At 42.0% G+C, this 23,258-nt stretch overlaps 1 protein-coding gene across 2 annotated transcripts; it reads left to right on the top strand.

The window, feature by feature from the left end:
• The first annotated feature begins 247 nt into the window (after window positions 1-247).
• FILIP1 (filamin A interacting protein 1) lies at window positions 248-20,266 on the top strand. 2 transcript variants are annotated; one of them, XM_010154611.1, is made up of 3 exons: window positions 317-3,049; window positions 11,403-11,460; window positions 19,832-20,266. In XM_010154611.1, exons 1-3 carry the CDS (start codon window positions 359-361, stop codon window positions 19,870-19,872), a joined length of 2,790 nt encoding a protein of 929 aa, XP_010152913.1. In that variant the 5' UTR covers window positions 317-358; the 3' UTR covers window positions 19,873-20,266. The 2 variants fall into 2 exon arrangements, with proteins under 2 accessions (XP_010152914.1, XP_010152913.1); XM_010154612.1 differs by lacking the exon at window positions 19,832-20,266 and having other exon boundaries at window positions 248-3,049; window positions 11,403-11,801.
• The last annotated feature ends 2,992 nt before the right edge of the window (window positions 20,267-23,258 follow it).

Consider the following 23,258-nt stretch of genomic DNA (forward strand, 5'->3'; position numbering starts at 1 on the left):
ATCTATATATACATGTATAAAATGTCATTGCTTTTCAGATTTCTAGATGATTTTATGTAGTTTTCAGTTAACTTTTGTAATTTAAAATATTTGCTTCAGGAATGTAACTGTTGTAGGTAGTTGTTTCTTGAAAGCCAACCTAGGTTATTAATGAAAAAAAAATAGATAAAATGAAGGTGATTTAAAAATGGAGAAATACACCAATATACATATATTTAAGGCACATCTTCTAACTTTTTTCAGATTGAAGAAACTTCTTGAGCAGGAGAAGATCTATCAAGCCCGGAAGGAGAAGGAGCATACAAAGAGACTCAACAAACTAAGAGAAGAACTAGTCAAGCTCAAATCATTTGCACTGATGCTGGTGGATGAAAGACAAATGCATATTGAACAGCTTGATCAACAAAGCCAGAAAATACAGGACTTAAATCAAAAACTAAAGGAAGAAGAAGAGAAGCTTAAAATTATTAGTGCAAAAACAAAAGAAGATGGACAAAAACTGATGAAGTTAGAGGCAGAACTTGAGCGCAAAACATCATCATTTTCTCAAGAACATGAGGAGATGACTGCTAAACTGGCTAATCAAGAGTCACATAATAGACAGCTCAGGCTTAAGCTAGTGGGGTTGACTCACAGAATAGAGGAGCTAGAAGAAACTAACAAAAACCTTCAAAAAGCAGAGGAGGAACTTCAAGAACTGAGAGATAAAATAGCAAAAGGGGAATGTGGGAACTCTAGCTTAATGGCAGAAGTGGAAAACCTCCGCAAGCGTGTTCTTGAAATGGAGGGGAAAGATGAAGAGATCACAAAAACTGAATCCCAGTGTAAAGAGCTGAAAAATAAACTGCAAGAGGAAGAGCACCATAGCAAAGAGTTGAAACTTGAAGTGGAAAAATTGCAGAAAAGAATGACAGAACTAGAGAAGCTGGAAGAGGCTTTCAGTAAAAGTAAGTCTGAATGCACCCAGCTACACTTAAACTTGGAGAAAGAAAAGAATTTGACTAAGGATTTGATAAATGAGTTGGAAGTGGTGAAGACTCGAGTAAGAGACCTTGAGGCATCAGAAAGCAAGTTGGAAAAGGCTGAAATAAGCTTAAAAGATGATCTTACGAAGCTGAAGTCCTTTACTGTAATGTTGGTTGATGAACGAAAAAATATGATGGAAAAAATAAAACAGGAGGAAAAAAAGGTTGAGGGTTTAAACAAGAATTTTAAAGTCGAACAAGGGAAAGTTATGGATGTAACAGAGAAGCTGATAGAAGAAAGTAAGAAATTTTTGAAACTGAAATCCGAAATGGAAGAAAAAGTGTCTAGTTTGACAAAGGAAAGGGATGAGTTAATTGGCAAACTCAGAAGTGAAGAGGAAAAATCCTCTGAACTAAGCTGTAGAGTTGACCTGTTAAGGAAAAGAATTGATGGTATAGAGGAGGTAGAAAGAGAAATTACAAGAGGTCGAGCCAGGAAAGGACCAGAGCATGGTTGTCATGAAGACAACAAGATTAAAGAACTTACTGTTGAAATTGAAAGACTGAAAAAACGTCTCAAACAGTTGGAAGTGGTTGAAGGAGATTTAATGAAGACAGAAGATGAGTATGATCAGCTAGAGCAGAAATTTAGGACTGAGCAGGACAAAGCGAACTTTCTTTCTCAACAGCTGGAGGAGATGAAGCTCCAGATTGCCAAAACCAAAGCAATAGAAAAAGGTGAAGCAGTGAGCCAGGAGGCAGAGCTGAGGCACAGGTTTCGTCTGGAAGAGGCCAAAAGCAGAGATTTGAAAGCAGAAGTCCAAGCTCTTAAGGAAAAAATCCATGAGCTGATGAACAAAGAAGACCAGCTTTCTCAGCTCCAAGTCGATTATTCGGTTCTGCAACAAAGGTTTATGGAAGAAGAAAATAAAAACAAGAACATGGGGCAGGAAGTTATGAACCTAACAAAAGAGCTGGAGCTTTCTAAGCGTTACAGCCGTGCTCTGAGGCCCAGCATAAACGGGCGAAGAATGGTCGATGTTCCCGTGACGTCTACCGGCGTGCAAACAGATGCTGTAAGCAGTGAAGCAGCAGAAGAAGAAACTCCAGCAGTGTTTATAAGGAAATCCTTCCAGGAGGAAAATCACATCATGAGCAATCTGCGACAAGTAGGTCTGAAAAAACCCATGGAGCGTTCTTCAGTGCTGGAGAGATATCCTCCAGCAGCAAATGAACTCGCAATGAGGAAGTCTTGGATACCGTGGATGAGGAAGAGGGAAACTGGGGCTCAGGCAACTCCTGATAAAGGACCCCGCAGCCATGGTAGTCCAGCACACCCGGGGGAGGTTGTCCTTTCACCAAAGCAGGGTCAACCTCTTCATATTCGGGTGACACCAGACCACGAGAACAGCACAGCTACTTTGGAGATAACCAGCCCCACCTCAGAGGAATTTTTTTCGAGTACCACTGTCATTCCTACTTTGGGAAATCAGAAGCCACGAATAACCATCATTCCCTCTCCAAATGTTATGCCCCCAAAAGGGAAAGGCAATGAAAGTCCCATGGGCCCAGATCGCTCTATGTCTCCAGTCACTATAACAACATTCTCCAGGGAAAAGTCCCCAGAGGGAGGGAGAGCACCCTTCGCCGACAGACCGACATCACCCATTCAGATTATGACAGTATCGACATCTGCAGCACCAGCAGAAATCTCTGTCTCTCAGCAGTCACAAGATATGACCATGGGAAGGGCTGTCTTCAAAGTAACACCGGAAAAACAAACCGTCCCGACTCCAATCCGCAAGTACAATGCCAACGCCAACATTATCACAACAGAAGACAACAAAATCCACATCCACTTAGGTTCCCAGTTTAAACGCTCTCCCAGCGCTGCACCTGACGGTGCGAGTCCTGTGATAACAGTCAGACCGGTGAACATTGCAGCAGAGAAAGAAGTTGTGACCGGTACCGTCCTTCGGTCGCCCCGGAACAGCCTGTCCTCGCGACCTGCACCAAGCAAGGTGACAAGCACTATAACCATAACGCCTGTTACAACGTCTTCCACCCGGGGGACACAGTCAGTGGTAAGCAGCTTAGCCTTGTGCTGTAGTCTTCATGGCGAGGAGAAGAGAAACCAAAGTCTGGGTTTGAGACACCAGAAAGAATGGGTGGGGTGAAGAGAACCTCTTGACTAGCGTGCATCTGTTTCAGAGACAAGCTTAACTGTAAAATCTGAATTTTCATGATTTGGATATTTTTGTACCAGTGCTGGACGCTGGTATCCTTTTGGCGTTGTCTCCCAAAGGAGTAACTTTCAAAGTGAGTCCCTGCAAAGGTCCTTTCAAGTTATTTTCATGATGACAATTCTGTAAAATTGCAAGTGAGAGACAGAGAGGGGCAAAGAATGATGGAGATGACAGAACAGGAAGCTGTGTTTTTATTTTTGGAGAGTGCAGTTTCTGACTACTGAAAATACTCGTAATGATTTTTGGCCTGGCTGGTGGGTCTTCACGGTCCAATCATGCAGGCTGGTATTTCTTTGGTATAAACCATTATATTTGTAATTCAATTAATACCTGCTGTAATACTGAACTCCAAAGGAATAAACAGCCAGTCATGGTACCGTTGCTTACAGCTCCAGATCTCTTTCAGCCAGTAAGTACTAAAGCTCTTCCTGCTCCTCTGAAATTCTCAACTTTTATTAGGGCTATATTACAATAATGCTTTTTTGAATATGTTTTTGCTCCTTTCTCTCTGTGCCTCTGTAGTGTGCTCCCTGGCTCCTTTTTAATCCAAAGTCTTACTTAAATCAGTCTCTCACCTCTGCCTCTAATCACATTGGACAACATTTATTGATAGCCTTCCCCTGCAGTTCACTATTGGACAAGGGTTTGCATTGTTTTAGTTGGAAATACCCTGGGAAAGAAGAAAATACAAAACCAGCAGTACCGTCTTAGTCCACAAGCTTGTAGCCGATGCTTAGGGGAAGATTGTTTTAAGTGGGTAAACACGCAGTAATGTTTCCCTCAGCGTCTGTTCCTGGTTTTTGGCAATAGGTGGGTATTTCTTTCTGAACCAGGGCCTGTAGCCACATCTTTGTGTTTAATAGACCGTAGCAGAGTTTTCTTCTATTTATTCTTCTAATTGCTTTTTGAACTCATTTATACTGTTGTTTCCACAACATCAGGGGGCAGTGAATTCCGTTGTGGGCTCTGGGAAAAATGCTCTTTTGTTTGCTACCTTTTATGCAATACCTTCATCGGTTACAGCCTCTTTCTTGCATCTTGACAAATACTGAATAGTCATCCCCTGTTCATTTGTCCGTGCCGCTCAGGAGCCTGCAGACCCCTACAACACGCCTCTTCAGGCACCTCTTTCCAAGCTGAAATGTCAAAGTGTATTTAAGATACACTTCCACACTTCTGGAGAGAAGCTGCCATTCCCATTTGGATCTATTTCGGATTGCACATGCACGCTCTCTCTCTCTCCCCACATATATAATGTATTGGAGGTACTTTACAGTGTTTTCCTACATATTAGAGGCAACGGACAAATTTTTTTTAAGTCTTGAATTAATTCATTTACGAACTCCTTTGTCTCTCAGAAGCTTGGAAAATTTTTTTTTAAGAGTTCGTCATTCTTTTTTACTAGATGTCTGGATGTCTGTCTCTACTGTGATGATGCACTGATCCATGGCAGACAAAACTTTTTTTGTTTTGTGTTCATCTGGCTAAAAAGTAGCTTCTTTCTTTACTTCATCCTCCCTGATTTGGAATGTAAGGAAAATAGTTCAACCATAAGATTTACTTTATTTTATGCTTCCCTTTGTTTTTTAAGGTCCATAGTCAGATAAGCAGGGAACTTTGAAAAAGCCCAAATGTGCCTTTTCTTCCCTGACCCCCTGAAAAAAAACCCCAAACCCAAAAACAAAAATAGAAGTTGTATATTCACCATCTGTTTTGCAAATGACTACTTTACAAGCACATTTCAGTACCCCTAGTCAGAAAAAACCAAGTTGCGATCATTTATTCATTAACCCAAGAAGAAACCAAAATTGATATAATTTTCAAGGTTTAAGTTCATGGAATCAAAGAAGACACACTGATACAAAACTGCTTTCTTAGCTCCCTGGCTTTAATGCTTTCCTTAACTCTCCTCCTACGAAATGCTTTGTACAACAGACTAATGCAGTGTCAAGCTACAGAGGGTAAAATAATTCTGAGATTCCTGGCTCTCATCTGTTGCTATAACCAATTTGCAGTTACTGTTTTCATATTTGAAAACATTTAACTCTTCTTCTGTCGTGGTTTAACCCCAGCTGGCAGCTAAGCACCACACAGCCCCTCGCTCACTCCCCCCGTGGTGGGATGGGAGAGAGAATCAGAAGAGTAAAAGTGAGAGAACTCCTGGGTTGAGATAAAGGCAGTTCAATAGGCAAAGCAAAAGCCACACACACAAGCAAAGCAACACAAGGGATTCATTCACCAGTTCCTGTCAGCAGGAGGTGCTCGGCCATGCCCAGGAAAGCAGGGCTCCATCATGCGTGATGGGTACTTGGGAAGACAAACGCCATCACTCCGAATGTCCCCCACCTTGTTCTTCCTCCCCCAGCTCTATATACTGACCATCATGCCATATGGTATGGGATATCCCTTTGGCCAGTTGGGGTCAGCTGTCCCAGCTGTGTCCCCTCCCTAATTCTTGTGCACCCCCAGCCTACTCGCTGGTGGGTTGGCATGAGTAGCAGGAAAGGCCTTGGCTCTGTGTAAGCACTGCTCAGCAGTAACTCAAACATCCCTTTGTTATCAATGCTGTTTCCAACACAAATCCAAAACATAGCCCCTTAGTAGCTACTACGAAGAAAACTAACTCTGTCCCAGCCAAAACCAGCACATCTTTCCATTTGAATTTGTTCAGAGGTCCCTGCCAGAGTCCTGTATCTAGATGTTGTTCAAACTCTGCAGGCTTTAATGATCCTTTGACTCAGTAGATTCCAAACACTGGAGACTGAGTAATGTCTCCTTCTGTCATGAACTTTGTACTGTGGATGTCTGTTTAGTTTTGTAACTGGCCCAGTCATAAAGCGACTTGCATTTGCACTTCAGCAGAATCATCACTTGCTGTTTGTTACTGATATTGCCAGATGTCCACTTACATATATGTTGTGTTTTTTCTAGAAGCAACTAATCTGATTTTATGCCAAAACACACCATGTTTGGTGGGCTTTATTCATGTAGTAGGTAAAGCTTTCTTGACCTTACTTTCCATTATCATCAAAATTTGTCTCTTGAGTGCACTGAATAGAAGAGTTACTAGTTAGAAACAGGCTTATTGGAAAAATGCAGGATCGATTAACCTTCTGTAGGAATGGGTCAATTGAGTCAATTGAGTGCTCTTCAGTACTGCACGTGAAGTTAATGTTAAGGTGCACACACAGTATTTTTAAAGGTTCAGCCTGAGCTGTGGTCTCTCCCTGCATATGTGAGCTGAAAACCAGAGACTTTGGTTTCATGATGGACCATCATGATTTTTGAATCCCCTGGATTAAAGGGTGTTACGGTTGTATTGACTTACACTGGCATACACTCTAGAGTAGTTAGAGATTTATACTCCCCTGATCCAAGTCCTCTTCTGAGCCTGCAACCTTTTTAATTTTAGATAAAATGAGACCTCAGTCCAAAAAGAGACACAGACACCTGAAGGAGAACTTGGGAAATTATTGAGATAACCGAAAACGGCACTGGTCAGTGACTGTGTCTCCACTGGCACCTGGTCTCACTGGACCCGAATGCTTTGGAGGTATTTAGGTTCTGCCTGCTGCACAAACTGTCATGATTGCCCCAGCTGGCAACTTAGCACCACACAGCTGCTCACTCATCCTCCTCACCCCCCAAACGGGATAGGGAAAAGAATCGTGAAAAGAACTTGTGGGTTGAGATAAAAACATTTTAATAGGACAGTAAAAGACAAGGAAATAATAATAATGATGATAATAGTAATAATAATATTACTGTTAAAGGAATACAGAAAAACCAGTGATGTACCATGCAACAGTTGCTCACCACCAGGTGATCAATAGCCCATCTCCCAGCCAACTTCTCCAACTTATATACTAGGCATGAAGTGTTATGGCATGAAATACCCCTTTGGTCAGTTTGGGTCAGCCGTCCTGGCTGTGTCCCCCTCCCAGCTTCTTGTAGAGAAGAAACTGGGAGAAAAGGGCAGTATGAAAACTGAAAATGTCCTTGGCTTAATGTAAACATTGCTTGGCAACAACTAAAACACCAGTGTTATCAGCATTCTTTTCAGCACAAACCCAAAACACAGCCTCATACCAGCTACTGTGAAGAAAATTAACTCTGTCCCAGCCAAAACCAGCACAACAGCCTATGGATTTGTGTAATTACCATAGAGAGGAAACAACGGGGTTTGGTCCTCCTTAGCTCAACTAGAGTCAAACCCACTCCCAGGAAAATAGTTGCACTACCTCGCAGACCCTAGCAGCAGATGATTTTTTTTATTACAGATGGACCACAACACAACAAAAAATTCAAGACTATGAGACCAGAGGCTATGTAGACCAAAATGAGCCTGAAACTGTAGCCTAGTTGTTAGTCTTGCCTTGGCATATCAGACTAAGCCCCTCTTTGCAGCACATTTCACATAGGTTACTTAAAAAAATCCACAGAATAAAACCAAATTTATTTTTGGGGGGAGGGGGGGGTGGAAACAACAACCCAAAAAAACCATCAAAAAAACCCCAAAACCTGTGGTGCCCATATCCTGTTTTTTGATTTAGGCCTTACATTTGGCTGTCGGATTGCTGGTGAATTTGGATCTTCTTTGGCTACCAGGATGGGTGTCAGTCGTATAATCACTTCATCCCTGTGGTCCCCACCTCTGACAAACCTGGCATCCAGCACAGGCTCCTTATGCTGCCAGGATACACAGTGAATCCAATGACATGCAAATCTGCAGGGAGCAGAGGGGATCCCAGCTGCAGCAGAGCCAGAGTAGTGGCATGGCACCAGCCATGTAGGGCATCCTGTGAGGGAGGCAGAAAAATGGGTGCCAGAGCTAGCTGGGCACATGATAAAGTAACTATAGGGCTACTTTCATTTGGGCAGCATTTAGTTTGAGATCAGTGGCTAAATTTAGCTCTTTGTAGGTGTCCCATATATGCTCCGAGCTTCCCTTAGAGATCCAGGGCCCAGCTCACTTGGCTGGATAACAGTGCATGGTGCTATATTCATGCCCTGTGGCAGCTGAGACATGTGCATGATGCTGGGAGGAGTAACACAGACCTGTACCTTTCTGCAGTGGAGCCTGGTGGGCTACCTCAAATGGCAACAGAACAGACGCCTCAGTGTGGGCAGTTGTGTCAGTTCTAGTCATCAGTCCCCTTGTCAGCACTGAGCCCTGCGTGCTGGCTCCGTGGAGACTGGAGGGGGATTCAGCCAAGATGCTGCTGGCTTCAGCGTGAGCTGAGCTGCCCACAGGGCTCCACTATTAACTAGATCTCAAGTCCCACCCTTTCAGGCTTCAGTTGCATAAACATACTTCTTTAGTGTCACTGTAAGTGCTGTCATGTAGTCTACCTAACTTCCAGCTGCTTTATCAGAGGTTGCGGGTCTCCTTGCATCCTCTGTCTCACCTACCAGCCCTGTGCAGATGGCTTGAATAGCCCAGGGCGTCTCAAATTGCAATAGATACCTGTGTCAGCTACTGAACAGAACCATTTCTGTCCAGGGCAAGCTGGTCCCTGATCTGATTGAGAACAAGGGCTGAAAAAGCACCTTTGTTATGAAAATATTCCACAAGTACTTGTGTGCATGAAAGCACTCTCCTTGTGTGTCAATAAAATGCACAAAACTGGTTCTGTTATAAACCACAAAACCATGTTAAATCGTTTTTCTTCTTTCAGTGGGACTGTTGCAACCTTGCTGCAACCTCAGCGTCTCCGGTGAGCGCTGATTATCCACCTAACCAGCTTAGCGGCTGCGTGTACTTAGCTCACCCTCAGTAATGTCCTTACTGACCTGGCTGTGGTCCCCTGTGCGGTTCCGGCACCACGTACTGCCCGTTCAGAGCCAGCCAGCGTCACCCTGTGTCCCACTGGCCCATGGCTGGGGAACTCTGTGCCGACTGCGTATGAGTTCGTTTCTGGTTTGGAGCCACACTATCAACCAGATGCCAAGAGAGCATCCTACAAACAGGGCTGGAGGGAATCCCTTTGAGCTTGGTTCATGGAAGAAATGACCAAGAGACAGGCATGTGGGTTCTCTGCCACTACAGTCGCCTCGTTGAGAGTGTCCTCTGCTTGCCTACCCGTCGCTCGCTCCCCGCCGGGTGACTGCGTGTGAGGAGCCACCTTTGTGCCATCTCGCTTAGCACACACAGGACGCTTTGGCAGCTGCATGTGAAGCAGGCATTAGCTTCCATAGGACCAACATGTTAGTATGCTGTAAGGAAGGCAACTAAGACATTTAAAGCAAGCTACAGTTCTTTTCAAAGTGCTTTTGAGTGATTTAGGCTTGAAATGAGTAACTTGAAAGGCCCAAATCCTTAGTTAATAATTTACATGTGAATAAAGCTGAAGGAATGCCTGAGATTCCAGCTACTTCATTTGATTGCCTCATGTTTACACACTGTGGAGCTCTTTCAGGGAGTACAAGATGTTTGTCATTTGGGTTCCCTGGGATGTTGACATATTTTCCAAGGCTGATGGAATGCATTTGCATGTTTTGCCCTACGGAATTGTATGGGCCTAACTTGTTTTGACATCTACATGTGAGTTCCATATTAGCCTTTAGACTGCTATTGTAAATGTTGCTTTTGGTTATTGAAAATGGCTTCCTTCCTTCCTTCCAGACAGCATTCAAGTTTTCCAATTGTGCTTTTTTTGTGTGTACACATGGAGTTTTGAACTGTTCTTAGAAGATTAAGGAATGGTTTTCCCTTGATCACTCAAGATGCAGACAGAAGGCTCTGATGCTACTGGCTGGAAATCCTTCGAGAGAGAAAAGTGCTTCTTCTTGGAGCATTTTTTGAGAGCATTTTTAAGTAAATGTGCACATACATGTTGCAGTCAAGGCAATCTCCAATCCCATCTATTTCAGCAGTTTCATTTTATTTTGCTTACGTGTCATAAGTTGCAGATTTTAGTCATGTAGCAGTTGGGTCCAGCTAGGGCTCCAGGACCTTATGAGAAGTGTTCTCTTTTGTGAGATCAAAGTCTTCGCCCACATATGAAATTCAGCGGAGACACGGAAGCTGTCTCTGTTAACATTTGTGCAGAAGATGAGACACATTTTCCTTTCAGAATTGTCATGGTTTTAAGTGTTTTCTTTAGGTCATGGTCCACAACAGGTAGCTTCCAGTTTTGGCCTTGCAGAGTATATGCGACATTATCTGGCCAATGGAGACAGAAAATACTATTTGGCCCTTCTGGATCTTTTTGTCCTATCCAGCTGCTCCTCGTGTGTTTACACAGTGGGATTCGGTTGCTTAAACGTATGTTTATCGCCATTTTGGAAGCTATAGGATAGCCTGCCTGGCCTCCAGCTGGTGCTCCAGAAGGGCACAGACACCCCTCAGGATCCGTGTTAGGTCTGCCAGCCCAGCGCTTGGGTCCTCAACCACATAGACCATTTTTATTTTGGTCTTCATCTGAAATCCTCAAACTTGAGGATAAGTGTGCTTGGTAGGCTGTTGTCCAGAGCAGCAGACTGGCAGAGATGGCAAAAGGACCATGTACACAATGCCTTGAGGTATCCCTGGCAATCTGGACTGCCTGCTTCACCCTCACCAGGGTTCCTCAAGTTGTGGCTTGAGCTCAGAAGGGGAGAGCCTCTCCCACAGCCACAGGAAAAGAAAATCCAAATCTTTCCTCTGCCTCTCTCTCCCAGGCCCCTGCACTTCCCAGTGCAGAAATAAGAGGCCACAGCCATGGCCCCCAACGTATTTTGGGAAGCAAAGTTCAATTTTTTCTATAATGCTGAGAAATCTTGCCCCAGCTGTGAAAATGTGGCAGTTACTCTGGGTTCAGCATTAGCCTCACGTGGTGATACTCTTTTGAGGGCCCGTGCTTGTCTCTGTGCAAGGTGCTAATGTTGTACCTGTCCAACAGCTAAACCAGCATTTTGGTCCTGCACTGTGTTGTGTTGTGGAATCAGAGTTTTGCAGGGATTCCCATCCATATGACATCTTGATCCACCAGACCTCAGTTCTGGGAAACTCGTTTGATCCGGACTGTACCTCTGGCCCTACTCTGCAGTATGTGCTACGGCCGGGTTCCAAATGTGAACATTACTTGGCTAACAGGAGTGATGTGGGACATTGCTGCTTGAGAGGTAAATGTAGAACCAATGAAAAGTAGAAAAGGAGGATATATGAGAAGAAGTTCACGTCATTTCTCTCTGTCTCTCTCTTTTGCAGACAGGACAGGATGGGTCATCCCCGAGACCTACGCCCACCCGCATTCCTGTGTCAAAAGGTATGAAAGCAGGAAAGCCGGTAGTGGCAGCCCCAGGAGCAGGAAATGTGACAAAATTCGAGCCTCGTGCCGAGACTCAGTCTATGAAAATAGAACTGAAGAAATCTTCAGCCAGCAGCTCTGCCTCCCTGGGCGGGGGTCAGGGCTGATGGCGGTGGCTCAGGGGGTATGTTCTGCAGGTTTTACTGCTACCATGGAAGTCAGACCCCTGTCTGTGTAGTTGCTCACGTTTGCCTGTACTAATGGAGTCCTGCAGCTGTCACTTACAACAAACTAATGTGTGTGCACCAACTACTTAAGTAACAATATCCTTTTGTTTTCTTACTGAAGTAAAAATAAAAGCCATCCAAAGGCAGTTGTACGCTGGGAAGATTTTCAGCCTAGGAAGTGAGAATGGGGCAACTGGGTTAATAATCTATCTCAGGATTTCTTAGTGATAGACTTGGTCATGCTTTAATAGATCGAAGGAAGTTTGGTCACTTCTACTGCATTGTCTTCCACCTTAACAGGTCACTTTCACCTTCGCTACTGCACGGGGCACTTGCCTTCCTGCCTGTGATGGCATTTTTGAGATGCCACATTGCCTAGGGAAGTAATGGAGACAAAGCACTTGGGGTTGTCTTCGCAGAGAGGGTGGTGAGACACTGGAACAGGTTGCCCAGAGAAGCTGTGGATGCCCCATCCCTGGAAGTGTTCACGGCCAGGCTGGATGAGGCTTTGAGCAACCTGGTCTAGTAGAAGGTGTCCCTGCCCATGGCAGGGGGGTTGGAACTGGATGGTTTTTAACGTCCCTTCCAACCCAAACCATTCTATGGTTCTGTTTTAATGGAAGGCAGTACTTCAGGTGCGGGAGGGAGGGAAAAAAAGAAAGCATGGGCACTGTGTGACCAGCCTTCTCTCTAGGAATCTCCCATCCAAATCAGCATTTTTCAGTGGTGAGCTGCTTTGTGAAGGCAGTTATAAAATTCAAGGGTGTAGGGAGGTCGCATGATGTTAGCAGCAGTAGTAAGCAGCAGCTTATTTCTTACGAAGGGGGTTAAGTCTTGTAGACAGTAGTACAGACAGGTGCCAGACTTACACAACCGGGTTACTGCCAGCTCAGGGGTCAGATGAAGGCAAGGGAGCCAAAAGGAGTTTGCTCTTTAGAAAAAGCTTGAGAAATATTGATCAGGTTAAAATCAATGCAGTACATTTGTGCCTGCTCCAAAGACCACTAAAAGCTGTGTAGCAAGTCACTCCCTTGACTTCACTAGGTTTTCAGTTTTCCTGGTTGGATGAACTTCTGCTGCATTTAAACCTTAGTTACCAAGCGTCCTTATGTCTTAGAGGGGGAGTCAGCACAGACAGCCTGAAGGCACAGCTCAGGTACAGACAGGTAAAGAGAGAGGGTTTGGTATGGAAGTTACCCTCAATTCTCACTTGTTTGAAATATTTTGTCTTAAATACAGACCACCTCACAATACCATGGTGATTCATCGTCTTTCCTTCCCTCTGTGTGGTTTCCTCATTTATATGTTTGCATTTTTAAGCATGTTTTAAGGAGTTGTTCCAGCATGGAAGTGGTGTGGGTGCCAATGATTGCTACAATTGTCTATTTATTAACAGTAAAGTTGTTAAAGGGCATTTCCATTAAGTGATCAATTTCCACAGAAGAAAGTCACAGCCAAAAGAAATGAAGCTGAGCAGACTGATAAACGATGGTTTTAAAGCTCATATAATACCTCAACCACCACAGCAAGCTGTAAAGGACCCAGTGGTTAGGAATAGCTTTCAGAAGGCAAGACAGGAAGACCACCAATAAATAATGAATACAATTCACAGAAAGGAAGTGCACCAGTGGGTGAAATATTAAATGCCTTTCTGTCTGGGAGAAGAGATTTGATGGAAGAATCTGCCACAGAAGGTCAGCAAAATTATATTCAGTCCAAGCAATGTTTAGTCTTCAGTCTGCACTTTGCCTTGCTCTGCAATTTAAGATCCAGCTATGGCCATTATCCCAGCGTAAAGCTGGTATTTTACTATTCACACGCAGTGCATTTTGTCTGCAGTGTAAAAGCTGCTGCCACATCAGAAAAGAAGTCGGTTTCAATTTTTACATGTGTAGCACCTGCAATACCTGTAAATTTTAAGGTTCTGGTTCTTATGACATCTGAAAATTGAATTTGTATTTGTAGCGTTTTTTGTAACACTCAATTCACAGTATTTCAGATAAAACTCAGAAACTTGGAATTAGCAAGCAATGTGTGTTACTATGCCAGAAATATATCAGATCCTCTCAACTAATTGTTATCACTTGAAAGCCTCCATTTGTCAATAAATTGTTGCTGAGATCTTACTGTTCTTATTGTAACATAGCCTTTTGAGCAGATGTTTGAAGAAAACACATTATTAAGAGCTTTTTTGCTGGATATTCACTCTGAATACTGGCGCTGAAGCAAGTCTTCAGGTCAAAACAGTCATTTAAATAATATTGCAAACATGAGCCTCGAGCTAATGTGGCTTAATACAGTGATGAACTACAGCTGCCTTGAGCCTTCCATTTCAGAGCTTTGTTTCAAAGAAACTTAGTTCCTTAGTTAACTGTTGCTGTACCCAAGGCAATGTTCTGTGTGTGCCTCTGGTTGAAAAATGTGTTTGTTTTGCTTGAGATCTAAGAAGCTCGTTCATCTGAAGGAACAAACCAGCCTTACAGTACCTGAAATCCAGGATACTCAAATGAGCACAGCTGAACCACAACTTCAGGCACAAGCCAGGGATTACTCTTGTAGAATCAGTAGGCTTTCACGAGACTGGACTCGAGAAATTCTAGAAAGGTCAGACGAATGTTCCTGTTATTTTTCCGAGGGGCAGCACAACAGAAACAAACTTTTGCTCCATATCAGAAGCCCAAAGAGTTGGAATCAGGCAACTGGTTTAACCATTTGCTAAAAATAGGTATTTAGTATGCTCATAATTTTTAATATCAGTTTTAATTGACCTGAGATTCTTGTTTCTTAAAGATAGAAGAAGGGTAAGATGAAGAAAAAAGAAAGCCTATAGCTCAGAAGTCTCAGAAGTTGAGCATAGCTGTCTTCGTTATACAGGAATTTCCTCTGAACCCAAAGAGAGTTATGTTTAGTAATGACAGTAAGATTCTCCATTCAGTAGGTCAGCTCCAGAAGGCAATGTAGACAACCAAGTCTAAAGACAGTACCTAAGTCCCAGAGGCATCCTCTGAAGATCTTCCTGAAGGTCTTCCATTGCACTTCTTTGGTCAGTGTTTCAGTTGTGACTTAACTAGCACTGCAGCCTCTGAACCTAATCAAGGTCCATCATCTAGGTATTCTTGTATTTCCTCTAAGGGCTTTAAGTCAAGCCACAATTTCATGGTCACGTAAAGTCAGGGGGTAACCCCACACTGGAGTCAAAAGCTGTAGTACTGGCTTTGTCACCTCCAGCTGGGAAAGTACTCACTTCCGTGTGGCTGTCCTTTGAGCTGGTACTCAGCTGGTATGAACTTAACTGGGCAACTGATCTGAACTGAAAGGAATCTGGCAAAAAAGCATAAAAGCTAGCTTTAACATAGCTTAGTTCCAGGCTCTCAGTCTGGAAAAAGAAAGAAGGCAAGCATGGGAAAGCTGTGGCTGTTTCAAAGTGACTGTGGAATCATGAATGCCTCCTAGTAGATCATATACCATACAAATGTAGGGGTAGTGCTGCTTATTTTAAAAGGCTTTTGACTGAAACCTTTCTTCAAAGGTAGGAGACGGGTTCCCCTTTCTCACCAGTATGTGAGGAGGCTGACTCAAACCCACATCCGCTCCAGCCAGGTTCACCAATGGCACTCACAGACAGCTGAGGGGGAAGAAGGTAGTGCTCTCATTCCTTTCTATAAAGGCCGTGCTGTTCTGCTTGGAGGGCTTTAGTATTCATTGAGCAGAAACAAGGGAGTGGTTGAGTGGTCAGATATTGAACTAGGAGGAGGGAGCCCCCCTGGATTCAGGTCCCTGTTCCAAAGGCTGCCTTTAAGCCTGGCCTTTTGTGAAAAGAAAGTTTATAAGATGAAGTGTCTGTGTTCATCCAACCCTCCATCTGGCCTTCATTGATGAATAACATTGAACACATCAACCAATTTCAACTAAGTCTGACAGAGCAATAGAGGTTTCCAGAATAAGAAGTTCTTCCAGCTTTATGAAAAGGGTGACAGAGAAGAGGAACAAGACCTTAGCACTGTCCTACTGTGCGGAAGAATGTGGCATGAGCTCACCTTCACACAACACCGAAGGACGAACACAAGAGAGTGATGTCAGAAACACGGCAAGGATAAGCTCTGTTCAGACCTCAGATTTTACTAGGCACTGAAGAATCAAATTCTGAGACATCAACCTGTAGGAAAACATTAGGGCCTTTATTTACAGTGTTTATTCTGTATTCTACATTACTGGATCACAGTGCAGAAACCAAGCTTTCCTCTGCCCAGGTGATCACCTGGAATGATTCATCCTCATGCTTTCCCTCTCTCAGCTTTTTCTCCTATTGATTGTTTTTTAATGAAAAAGAACAGTTTCAGTAGCAAAATTCACTCAACTCAGCGTAACAAGGATAGTTACAGTGCTTCACCACAAGCTGAGCTGGCTGAGAAGCAATCTTGGTAGTTTTGGTAGGATTCAGTGTTAGCTGCAGAGATGCCCTGTTCATATCAGCGGTCATGGTAACTCAAGCCCAGCAGTGGGAACATATGGCTTGGGACAGCAGTGAGGTGGAGAGGTGGAAGGGGGAAAGCGACCGAGAAGGTGCAACCTCAGTTCTCCAGATGATCCTTGTGATTTTAAATCTAGTCCCTCATAAGTTTTCCTCTGTGTTCTCTAGATTAGACCCCATCACCTGAATTACTGTTACATGTGTATCGCTCATGCAGTCGTTAGCAGAGCAATACATTTGAGTCAGCGTGACTTAAAACGAGGGAGCACAGAACCTCAGCCCTAATGCCTGGGGGTTTTGTCTCAGATCAGTAAACACGCTAAGTAAATAACAGAAGAAAACCAGAGATTTTTATTTATTTTGCCCACCTTTTTTCCTTGCTTGACACCCATTAGTGTGATTTTTCAAAAACCAAATAACACTCTCAGATCTTTCTGCATATGCCCACAGCTTACGCCTGTTACCATATTCAGACCTCAAACTGTGCACAGCACACAGTAATTAACATCATGTGAGTAATCTCTAAAGTCACGTTAATACGTTCATTCATGCCAACTGGATGCCGAGTCATACGTTATTGCCTGAAATATGCTACACGTTCTAAAACATGCCTGACATTTCCCTGAATTTTCAGAGATTCTGATCAGAAGAGGAAGAGCGCATCTTTAAAGAGAGCAAGCTACTGTCCTGCTGGGTTTCAGGTGCTTGGCATAAGCTGCCAGAGTCGGGACAATTTTCAGACCGATTATATGTTCCCATCACACGGCTGATTTCATTGAGTCGCTTTGAAACCTGTAGTGTGCTGGCAGGAGTTTCTGTGAGCTCATCTCTCGAACTCTCGAAGGGGAATGTTTTTTTCTCCCCTACGTCAGTGTGAGTTACCCTCTTTCACTTAATTTTGCCTGAGCTCTCTCAGGCAGAGCTGTATGCAGCATGTCTCATTACAGATGAAGGGGTCTACAAGGAAGCTGGGAGGGAACTATTTCCAAGGGTCTGCAGTGACAGGACAAGGGGTAACGGGTTTAAATTGAAAGTGGGGAGGTTTAGATTGGATATCAGGAAGAAGTTCTTCCCAGAGAGGGTGGTGAGGCACTGGAACAGGTTGCCCAGAGAAGCTGTGGTTGCCCCATCCCTGGATGTCTTCAAGGCCAGGCTGGATGAGGCTTTGAGCAACCTGGTCTAGTGGAAGGTGTCCCTGCCCATGGCAGGGGGGGTGGAACTAGATGGTCTTTAAGGTCCCTTCCAACCCAAAACCATTCCATGATTCTATGATACATGTTAGCTTCACTTAGAGTCTTACCCCCTACACACTGCTCTTGCTTGGCTTTGTGGAAGATGCAATCAGGATTAACTACACTGCGATGCAGAGCTGTCAGCTCTGAGAGTCAGGTATGAATCACTCAGGTGTGAGTGGTTCTTCACTTTAAAAACTCTCTTCAACAGGATTTCAAAAATAGAAACACTGATGTATGATTCTCTTCTGTTGCTTGAGTGTGTGTTGTCTGTGGTACACACTTTTTTCTTTATTATCTGGTGTTATCTGTTTGTATATATTGTAAGAAGAAATTAAACTTCCAATGTGAAAGTGTCAGTTGATGTGCTTCATTGTCTGAATTGGCATTTTTCATAGGCCATGTGTTAATGAGGTGTTTCCTGGAGAAGTTCTGATTTACACCAGTGGGACTGAAAGCAGAATGAGCAGTTTTACATTAACTTTGTTTTCTTTTCCTGTCATTAAAAGAAATCGTTTTGTTTAAGTGAATTCATCGCTCCTTGAAATATTCCCATCTATAACCCTAGAAAAAATTATGTAATCATATCCTACAGATATAATCATACTTTTAGAGAGGATGGTCCAATAGAACTCTGACAAAATCTGCCCTACTATGATTTTAGCTTAACTGCTCAGACACCTCTTTTAGTAACTAGAGAGTGTGTGTAGATATGAGTGTATATTTTTATATATATATAAGTATTTCAAGTACAAACACCTGATAGACACAGTAAGAGCACACATATACATGTACGAGAAATTAACAAATGAATAATAAAAGTGGAAATAATTTGATTTTTTTATTATTTCTTCTACTCTTTTCTGCATAATCACTGTACTTGGTCTATAGGAGGAAGACTGATTCAGAAATCTACTCTAGTTCCACTGTTTATTCAATGACTGAACCTTTACAAGGAGCATCATATTTTTCTGCTACCCAGGTTTTAGAATTTTGTATGTAAGCTTTGTAGTAATACATAATGTGCATGGTGAATATTAAAAAAATGGTTCATGTGGAGTTTGCGTGACCCCTATTGAAGGTAGTGGGAGAGTTCGCCTGAGGCTACAACCTGATATTAAGTAAATGCAGCTTTTTGCATCATATTCCACAAGAGATTGAAGTTAGAGAACTGGTTGCAAGGTAAAATCTTACTGTAGTTTGTGGTTTTTTCACAGTCACTGCCCAGATTTGGAAGACTTGGTATTCATACCTCATTGAAAATCATTTGTTATTGATAAATTATATGAAAAAGAAATACTTTCTATTTGAGAAATCCTATTCTTTAATTTTTATTCTTTAACCTATTCTTTAACCTATGTTCTTGAATGTTGCCTTAGCCCTGCTTTGCTAATTCACCGTGCATGAAAAGCGCCACTGGAACCTGCCACCTTGTGGCAAGGTTCTGGCGTTGAGAGCACAGAGACAACGTTTTCTTTCCTCTTATAATGTAACATCTTGAAAATATTAGTTAGGAAGCAGACAAAGGCAGAATCCAATAAAAATGTAAAAGGCAATAATACATGATTAGTGTGGTTTCTTGGATCATGTATATTTTGAAAAATCTTCAGACTATTAATAGAGGAAGGAATCAAATAATTTCAATTAAGAAAATGAATATCTATAAAAATGTATTATATGTTTCTAGTTGGCATTGGTACAGTTATGTGAAATGCATAAAATACATCTTTTCAGAGAAAAGCGCCATTGATAGCTAAATTCTTATATTTAAAAAGTTACCTGTATGGGCAGCATGTTTAGCTAGAGGTACAGAAGACCAGGCCATTAGTGTTTCAGGAGAGCCCAGAGATTAGTCAGGATCAGGGATCTCCTGTGTTACACAAAGTGCAAAGTTAAGCCCAGCCTTCCAAAGACAACACCAACACTTAGTTTTGCATGCTGTGGCTGAACATTTATCCCCATCAAAGTCAGTAGCAAAATTCCAGCAGAGACCTCCTGAAGAAAACCAGCATAGGTTTCTAAGCCCAATTTCAGTTAAAGATGAGAACCAGCCTCGTACCTCTTCCTCATCCCCATTTCAGAATTGCCAGCAGCTTTATGATGGATTTCCTCAGAGTTTATTAAAGACCCAACCCCAAGTCTTCCTCTGCCTGATTCGGGCATGGGACTGGAACCTTGGTGTACCTGTGGTTCAAGCCGTTCTTTTTCCCTATGGACAACCAGGTGACGGTCTTCACATCAAAGTGGAAGCCAAGGGCTCCTGAGTCGTAGCCTGGTACTAATTTCCTTTCCCTTTGTAGCATTAGCCAGGACAGTTTTTATCACCTAGTGATGTAAGAGCAAGCCTGCGAGACATTTCTAGAAGAAACATACATTGCACTGCCACTGTAATTGTTCTTCTTTAAAGTAATTCCTTTGCAGTTTCATAAAACCAAGTCTTTTGCTGTCTTTTCTTCTAGAGAGTGTCATCATTCACCAGTTACGCATGAACTCTAGATGAGTTACCGCCCCACTATATGCTCTCTGTGTGCACTACCCTTCTTGCCAGTTGGACGGATCACTGTTGAAGCTCTCTACCATCGACACCAGGGTCACTTGTGCTACTGATTATTCGTGGAAGTATTTATCGCTTCCATGAGATTTTATATATTTTTTTCTTGGTAGAGCTTTAAGGATGAAGGGCCTTGCTGATATTTTGGAAGTACAGAGTCAGAGAGAGAGAGAGCAGCAGTCTTTCTGCCAGCTGAATTTCACTTTCATTTGCAAATCCTAAGGCACGTGCTTGATTTTGTTTGATGTTTGCCATATAATTTATTTTTATAATACACTTTGTAAAGTCACTGTCCTGAAGTTGCAATTCCTGTTGTCCATGGCGCATTTATTTGTAGAATACACTGTCAAATTCCAAATTTGAATATTTTTGTAAGAGAGAGTATGTAAAGAAAGAAAAATTTAACTTCAACAATGTTTTGTGTTTAAATGGAAAAATGTTCAGTACATTTTTTTGCTACCATGAGATTCTGTAAGACTAAATACTCTGAAGACTGCTGTATGGAATTTGTACTATTGCAGAATATTTCTCGCACTGTGTGATGGTTTGGCATAAATTTAAGTATTAAAGTCCAATGCCTTGAAATACAACCAGATTTACTCATTTTAAACAAAGTAAGCCGATTTGTAAAGCTGTGATTTCTGTTTTCTATATATAACGTATGTTTTTACTTCTGCCTGTACCAAAAAAAGTTGATTTTCATTACACTGTAACTAATAAATTTTCACAACTATGCAAATGTAATCAGGTGTTTGAATTTTAACTCTTAATTTCTTAAGGTTGACAGTTCTCACATATGTATTTGTTTACAGGGGCAGGATGTATGCCTCTGGCAGTCCCTTTTTCAGACTGTTATTTCACTGCAGTATCACAGTACATGGTAAAACTGATTCAGATGTTGACATAAGGGAAGGGATCTATCGCCAACGCTGCGCTTTCACTGCGTTGGCAGAGATGTCCGGTTGGTACGATCGGGATATTTACTCCGGGGGTAACAGGACTGTGTAAGTGAGATGCCATGCACCGAAGGGCGCAGTTTACACTGGTGGCTGTAGCTTTTCACATAGCATCCAGAGAGTTCTGTGGCAGCTACAGTTAAAGTGATTTTTGAATGGATTATGTATAAAGCCGGATACAAGTCGGGCAGGGCCTTCTTTTCTTATACGTTTCATAATGAATTATTTTTAATCTAAGTCATTGGCACATATTTAAAATACTGCGGATTTTTTAATTGCAGAAGCTACTGGGAGAAACTGATTTTTGGAAGGGAAAACAGTGTTGCTTGCAGGAGATAAGCTGTGGGACGCCAGAAATAGTGCATTAACTCAGCGTCCCACGGAGATGAGGAGGCGAGTTCATCTTTGAAGCTTTAATAATGCACTGCTGTGTAGTCAATTTGATCTTCATGGTTTAGTTTGCTTGCCAGCCGTGGGAGCTGTGTTGGGTTTTTTTTTTAGATAGGAGTTCTGCAGCAAATGCTGACATTGTAGAGCGGTGGAATATTCTGGGCGCTGTACAAACTTCCTTGGAGGTGATCGGCATTGTAAAGAGTTTGTTAAGACATCTATACTGAGTAATCAAAACAAATGCTGTTTATCCTTGCAAAAGAGTTATTTTGTTGGCATATCCTATACTTCAACTGGTACACCAAGTTATTAACGAGTGGGTGGGCTTTTTTCTTATGGTAGACAGTGTATGCCATTACCATAGCTGTGTCTGCAGATCATATTCCAGAGTGAGTCAAGAAGATGCCCAGCTTTCAGAGAGTAATAATGATGAGGTGAATAAAGTTTCATGTGCACTACATTTACATTTACTGCGAAGGAGAATGAACTACGTAATGACCCAGACCTTCTATTTTCAAAGTATTACTTGAGAACCTTAACTATCCATGTTGAGAACTACACTGAACTCATCTGGAATGAAATGGCCAGCTATGTGAAAGTGACAGTAACATGCCTGAAGTAAACTTCAGCTTTTAAATATGGGTAAGATAGAAGTAAAATCTTATTCTGAAGTTGGTCTAGATTGAAAAGGTCCCAACCAAAGTAGAAAATACTTTTCCTTGTCTAGATTTTCATCTAAAGCAAATTCAGTATGAGCGTATGTATAAGTTGTCCCCTTTTGTTTTATAATTTCTAAGCAAATACATTTATGGTTTCGCAAATACATTAAGTTTTTAAGCTTTTAAAAAATGAAGGTTTGTTTAAAGCATAAATACAGTTGTGTTGTATTTGAAATAATTTAGAAGTTAAAATATTTTCAATGAATTGCAGTGCTTTGGAGTAGAAGACTGGTAATGCCAGTTAAAAATGATCCGTGGTGACATATGCTATTGCATGGCTGATAATGATTTATGTAAGTAGAATAATTCTGATCTGACACCTGGCAAGCAGCTAAAGTATTTCACAGAAATGCCCAGAGGGTAAAACTCACGTGTGCAAAGGATGCTTTGACAGGTGTGTTTCATCTTCAATGCATTTATGGTCCTGGTCAATTTTTTACATTACCTAAAACAAATAAGTAAGGAAAGTGCATTAGCCACATAGTTAGCCTGTATACTGGGTACACTCAGCAAGAAATCTATTAATATAGACTAAAGATGTGATAAACTTCTACAAGTATTGTCATTTTAAAGGAAATGATTAGGAAGTGCTTTCAAAGACACGGTAGAGGCTATCTTGGGCTAGAGATATCAGTACCTTTAAGCAACTGAAAAGCAGTGAAAGGCTTACTTTTCTCTTAAAGATCTCTTACTGTCTGAAGGGGACTGAAAGACCTGTGCTAGTATATGATGTTTCAGTCTATTAAAAAAAACTCACTTTGACTTCTAGAGGAAAACTCTACAGCCAGTGAGTTTTCCTTTTGCCTGACTGTGAAACATAACTGGACCAAAGAGGAGAGAAACTGCCCGTTTTGTAGAACCATGTCTAATGTAGACGACAAGATCTGAAATGGAGGTTTCTGCCCCGAATATTCCACCTCCTCCTGCGAATTGCTGGGTTTTATCTCTTCTTCTGAACGGTAGCATTTAGGTTGAAAAGTTCATATTTAATGCGTTATTATGTAGATTTTCTCCCTGAAATAATCTATTTCACAGTTAATGTATTTCATTTGCCTTGCCTGTTGTAAATATTAGTGGGTTTAACAGCGTAAGGTTTGATTCTTTAGATTCTATTTTTAAAGGTATTAATTGTTTACATCTTTCCTATAAGTGGACAATGTGATAGAAGAAGTGCCAGATGACGACCATTTTTGGGGCTTATCTATAATATAATTATATTATTATATATACAAAATATATTATTATATAATTCTAAAAGAATTATGGCCTA

Source organism: Eurypyga helias, unplaced genomic scaffold, assembly GCF_000690775.1.
Source record: "Eurypyga helias isolate BGI_N326 unplaced genomic scaffold, ASM69077v1 scaffold39616, whole genome shotgun sequence".
NCBI lineage: Eukaryota > Metazoa > Chordata > Aves > Eurypygiformes > Eurypygidae > Eurypyga > Eurypyga helias.